Here is a 6,128-nt window from a genome sequence, read left to right on the forward strand (position 1 = left end):
TAAAAATAAATTCCTAATAATCATCTCTCTCTCTCGGGACGGGGTGGCCTTTAAGCCCAATGACATGCCCGGCACAGTGCTCAGCACACCCCGAGCAGGGGGACCGTCAGGCTCACTAAGGAGGTCAGCTTGCCTCCTTCCCTCCTGAGATGCAAGCCCCAGGCCAGCACGAGGGACAGTTAACCTCCTGCAGGGGCTGTCTCAGCACCAGTCCCCAGTGCGTCAGGGACCCCTGACTAGACTTACGTTTACTAACAGCCAGGCCTCGTCTCCAATGGGGTCTAAGAGAATATTCAGTCCATTTCCAATGGAGGTTGTGCTGCTCGCCAGGTTCAAGGGGGTGAATGGCACTGTCAGGTTTAGGCAGGTCCCCAGGGCCCTGTGAGGTACCGAGGTGTGACCCAGCAGCTCTGAGGGCTGTTTCCCTGCGCTTAAAACCGCAATAGTGCTGATCCCCCAGCAGGCCAGGGGGTTAGAAAGCACTGTGCCTACGCCCGCGCTGTGGGCAGTGCAACCCCGAGTTCTTCCTGCCTCCCCCGAGGGCGGGGATTTTTTTAACCGAATACGTAGTCGTGTTGGAGGTTCTGTCCCGACCTGTACTTTTTCTGCATATGCAACCAATGTAATTAAATCCACAGACCTAAATGTTAAAAGCTGACAACAGACAATTAGGCTAATTACCACTTCCTTAAAGGGATCAATTAGGGCTGTTTCCCACACCTCATTCTGAGAAATGGTACCCGGCGCTCTATGAGCAACAGGGTGACTTAGACAGTAAGTTTGGCAAAAGCGGGGCTGAACTGAGTGACTCTGGTTCCTTTCATGCAGGCCTTCTCAGACCCTTTAGTACGTCAGCACATGCTGTGACTCTCCAAGCGGGGACACGGTATGGAGAAGCACAGAATGGGAGATGCTAAGTCAAGTCAGTCCCACGGGGCGAGGCACCCCAATCACCGGGGAACCTCGTTAGCCTAGGTGCAGGCTCGGGGGGGGGCGGGGGGGGGGGGGGAGCAGAGACTTCCCTTCTCACAAGCTCGGCGATGCTGCAGCTGCTGGTCTGGGGCCCACACTTTCAACGTAAGGGCATCAGTGGCGAGGTAAGACCCCTCACTGACCACTCGACTGGTGAGAAAAGTCTCAGAGTAGGGAACTGGCTCGCCAGAAGTCACCCAGGAGTGACAGGTGGGACCGGACTCCAAGGCCCAGCTTGCTGTCAGTTCTCTGGGCTTAGGACAGTCATCTCAGTCACGGCTGTGCACTGACACCACTCCACGAGCTTATAAATACCGACGCCTGGGCCCCTCCCCCGGGTCCTGACCACTGGGTCCGGAATGCAGCCTGAGTTTGGGGACTTTGAAAGCCCCTCCGGTGGCTCCCGTACAGCCAGAGTCGAGGTTCAGTGATGCAGATGGCGGGGAGGCCTCACCCCAATGCCCTCCTCTCTCCCTGCCTGCCTGGCCAATCAATGCCCGAGGAAAACTGCCTACAGCCACTCCAAAATAAAGTCTGAAAGGATTACCAGATGGGGAGAGGCACTGAGGAGGCCACAGCTGGCTACAGCCCCGTCTCAAGGTATGATGGCATTGCGGCCAGGAGCCCAAACAGCCTAGGCCCTAGGGAGTGGAGTCTCCATCTCATTCTGTGTCCAGGGAAGCCTGGACCGTCCAGAGTGACATGCCCTATGTTGGCGTGAGACCGCAGTGGGGGTCTTTAAAGGCAATTTCAGAATCGGGCGTCACACCACATGAGGTTAGTGTAGAAAAAAAAAAAAGGTTGCCCAGCCGGCGTGGCTCAGTGGATGAGCACTGACCTGTGAACCCGGAGGTCACGGTTCGATTCGCCATCAGGGCACAGGCCTCCCTGAGAGCAGCGCTCAGGCTCCCTGGGCCTGGGCTGCAGGAACCGCCCGCATCGCCCGCCCCAGGCTGAGGGGGAGGCAGCAGGTGGTACCCGTCCCCCGCCAGCAGGAACTGGGTCCGGTCTGGGCCAACGCCCCCGGATCTGGGTCTCAAGCCCAGTTCCACACCTGCAGGGTTCGGCGGTGACTGAAACAACGCAGCAGAGCAAAGCAAACACAAGTAATCTCTGAAGGCCCAGGATCCTCCCTCTGCACTCTGCCTCCTCCCCCACCCCCAACAATTTCCAGCAAATTCAAGGAAAGGAGGGGGAAAATCACCAACAGCTGAAAACCTGCCCGGGGGAGAGAGAGGTGGCTATCAAACCGCAACCATGCCTTTGGCTTCCTCGTGAGGCATTTCCAAGGGCCCAGGCACGGTTCTAGGAATTACCAATAACTAAGGCAGATACAAATCTCTGCCCTAGGCAGCTCCGTTTCAATGGGAGGGAGAAAGAAAGTATAAGCATAATAATCAAGTGAATTGCATAGTGTTAGGAAACAAAGTTGATTCGATAACACATATATAATGAGAGTAGCGGCCACAATATATTGGGAGCTCACTCGGGGTAGACGTGCTGAACAGACATTATCTCATTTAATCCTCTCCACTGCTCTCGCCCCCACTTCACAGATGAAGACACAGGAGGGAAGTTGCACAAGATCCCATAGACCAGTGGTTCTCAAGCTTCCTAATGCCGCGGCCCTTTAATACAGTTCCTCATGTTGCAGTGACCCCCAATTTCATTGTTACAAATTGATCACAATTAAAGCATAGTGATTAATCACAAAAACAACATGTAATTATATATGTGTTTTCCGATGGTCTGAGGTGACCCCTGTGAAAGGGTCTTTCGACCCCAAAGGGGTCGCGACCCACAGGTTGAGAACCGCTGCCATAGACAATGAGAAAACAAGGAGTATTGATAAAGGAAGGACAAACTCCGCCTGGTGTTGTTTAAGGAGAGCAGACTGAGCAGGAAGCCTGGTTTTCTTCCAGGCCTTGAAGTGGGGGGAGGGGGTGAGGGTCCAATCAAAATATGCCCCTCTCCACTCCCCACAGCTCTTAAAAGAAGTGACAGGGTTGTGGGACCCTCCAAACCCTCCCTTCTCTCCCAGAACAAAGGCTTCGGAGCTAACAGTCCCGAGTTCAAATCCCAGCCCCACCAGCTCACCAAGGCCCTGGGCAAACGGTCTCTCCTCCCTTTGATTTAAAATGAGATTAAAAGTCCCTCTCACAGATGTCCAGACCGCACCCCACAGTGCCTGTACAGCGGTGACTGCCCCGTACACACCCCTACTCCTGGGTGAATGCCCTACGCCCACCCCCCTTCTCCCCTCCAGTGCTCAGAGGCAGGGCCACGTGTCTCCAGGCCCTGCACGTGGGCCCCGTGGCAGAGGGCTGAGCACCGTAAACATTTGATGAGTCAACATGAAGAGGAGGAAATGTCTGGGATGATGGGACCTTCTTCAGCACCTGAGCCCTGGAGGTAACAGATCTTAAAAACTGCAGGTTCCTGGGCACAAGTGGCTCATGCTCCGAGGTGGGAATGTAAAGTGTTGAATCCACTTTCCCCGTTAGGTGGTGAGCCCACGCCCTCAAGCAATCGATTAAAGCACTGTATGAAGCCGGGACCCCCTTGGCCCTGAACCGTGCATCTCAAGGGCCACCAGGTCAGGAGCTGTGTGCGACCTGGGGCCCCAAGCGCCCCCGTCAGTCTAGCACCCGTGAGGTGCAGAGCAAGACCCTGGAACCTCAACTTTCTCATCTGCAGATGGGGGAATCAGGCACAGAGAGAAGGGCTTAAATGATCAAACGCAGTGATTCCATCAAGGTCAAACATCACTGAATCACATGGGGTGAGGAGAGGCAGGAATTAACAGCCTGGGTACGGGGAGGCTCTGTGGGCCCAGGAATCCACGTGCCAATCCCAGGTCTTACAGCCTGGATTGAATGTCAGCATGAGGACAGACCCTGGCTACCATCAAGATGGGGGTGGGGGGTGGGGGGGGTGCTTTCCTTGTTCCAAACAGCCCTGCATCTGCAAGTGTTTGTCTGAGACCCTAGTGCCAGCCTCAGGGCTGCATGGAAGGGCCAGGAAGCTGGCAGATGCTTGCAAGATGGCATCGGTGCCCAGGACAGGCTGGGGTACCACGTCAGCCAGGGCGAGAGCTCCAAGGCCAACCACCTCTCCAGGCCGAACCCCCACCGTGCCACCTGCCATGGGGGTCACTGCCAGGTCTGTCTTCCGGAGAAGGCTGTCACTTGGCCCTGACGTGGTTCACACCTGGAGGGAGGGAGGGACGGGGCGGTCAGGGAGGGAGGGCTCCCTCCTGGGGGTTGGGCACCAGAACCCCTGTTCTGTGGACAAGGAAATGGGCTGGCGGAGAAGTTTCTCACCCACCAACCCCCCACCCGTGGGCTCGAAACCGTACAGGCCCTGAGTAAGAGCTTCTCAGGCCCTCCGTCCTCACAGGTGGGAGTCTGTGCGTAGCCCCAAACCGCAGGTGGTGACAGAGAGGCTGACACTTGCCCGGGTCACCCAGCTGAGCAGCCAGGGGAGGTCTGCACCCCGAGCCTGCTCCCTGACTTCCAGAACGCGCCCAGGTTCTCAGCGGAGGGGGCAGAGCCAGACCTCTAACTCAGCTCCTGCCCACACCAGCCCTCTGTGTTCCTGGCCGGACCCCACGGTGTGGCTGCCTCAGGCCAGGGCCTCCCCTGGGGCTCCGTGGCCCAAGGGGAAGTCTGGTGGAGACCCCTTCCCAGGCAGGCTTTCCGAAGGCCTAACCCCGCACAACGCGGACCATGAGGCGCTGGCCCCACAAAGGGCCCATTGTGAAGACTGGAGGAAGCCAAGGCCACAGGCTCTGGGCCCGCTGCACAGCGCTGCCCCAGGCTCCAGGGCCTCTGCCCCTCGCCATGGCGCCCCCAGACCCAGCGCCCAGGCCCAGGACTGGCTGGGGGTCAGGCCCCCTGCTCTGCCCAGCGGGGGGGGGGGGGGGGGTGGGGGGGGGGGCAGCCTGGGCCTGTGGTAACCTAAACCCCCCAGCTGCTCCCCTGGCGGGATGCGCTGCAGACCCTGGGGTCCCTGGGGGCTCCTTCAACAAGGTGCCCAGGACGCACCTGTCAGCTGGGGTGGGGTCCACGCAAGGGGCTCTGTAGAGGGAGGAAGGGGCAGGCTGTGTGCTCCCACTGGGTGGGGGGGTGGGGGGATCTGTGTCCTAGATGGGGGGTGGGGGGGATGCATATTTGTGAAGCGTGAGACCGGCTAGGGAGCGGGCAGGCTGGGCAGGGGGCTCCGGGGAAGGAAGGAGGAGGCGACCCGAGGTGGGTGGCTTTGCCCACGGAGGTGGGGGGCTGCACGAGGGGGGCCTCCGGGCTCGGGCAGGCTTTGTGTGCGGCGGGCGGCCCGGCCCGGGGTCCCCAGGGCCTGCCGAGGCATGCACGGGGCGGGAGCCGCTCTGCGCGCCAGGCAGGAGGAACCCGCGGCGCGCCAGGCACCCCTGCGCCCGCGGAGGGGGCTTCCCGGGGGCCGGGGGGGCCTCACTCACCTCCTGAAGTCAAAGGGCATCGTGCCGTCGCCGCCGGGGGTGGGAGCGCTGCAGGCCAGGCGGGCCGCGGCGCCGCGTGGGTCCCTACCGGCTGCCAACGCCTCCTCCGCCCGCCCCGCCCCCGCCGGCCGCCCCCCGCCCGGGCGCTCGCCGCTCGCCGCCGCCGCCGGGAAGTGACGCTCCGCGCAGCCCATTGGACGCCGCGGGCCGGGAAGGGGAGGGGGAGAGGCGGGCCTTTTGGGGTAAAGGCTCTCGGAGGGGAAGGGAGCCCCCAAAGAGGCCTTCGTCCTTTGCCAGCCCCCACGGTGTTTTCCTTCTCTCTCCCTTTCTCTGCGCGGCTTTGGGCACACCCCTCTGCCTCTGAGCGTCTGCCGGTGGGGTTTGTAAAACAAAGTCCTTGAGTGTGACGACTCCATGGAAGGGTCCAGGTTTGGGCCCTGCACAGCGTCCAGCTCTGAGAAGGGCCGAAGACTGCGTGAGAAGGGAGGTCAGGCAGCCCCAGGTTTGCAAGGGGCACGATTTTACAAAAAGGCATCTCCCTACTGTGCCTCTCCGGGGAAGGCACTTGGCTTCTCTGAGCCTCACCCCTTTCCACGGTCTGCGCGGAGGAGGTGGACACTTCCTGGCGGGCTTTTTCCTGGGGATCACATGAGAGGGTTGGTTGGAGACGGGCTTAGTGCTG

General features: G+C 60.1%; 1 protein-coding gene across 1 annotated transcript in view; it reads right to left on the reverse strand.

Annotated features, from left to right (window-relative positions):
• Positions 1-5,640, reverse strand: part of ERGIC1 (endoplasmic reticulum-golgi intermediate compartment 1) — an 83,246-nt gene extending 77,606 nt beyond the window's left edge. Inside the window, exon 1 of the mRNA XM_070414399.1 lies at positions 5,447-5,640. Within this exon, the coding sequence (XP_070270500.1) occupies positions 5,447-5,640 (194 nt within the window). The remainder of the gene's footprint in view (positions 1-5,446) is intronic.
• Between the last annotated feature and the right edge of the window lie 488 nt (positions 5,641-6,128).

Source organism: Myotis yumanensis, unplaced genomic scaffold (assembly GCF_028538775.1).
Source record: "Myotis yumanensis isolate MYYU_CA2020_CCGP unplaced genomic scaffold, mMyoYum1.0.hap1 SCAF_5, whole genome shotgun sequence".
NCBI lineage: Eukaryota > Metazoa > Chordata > Mammalia > Chiroptera > Vespertilionidae > Myotis > Myotis yumanensis.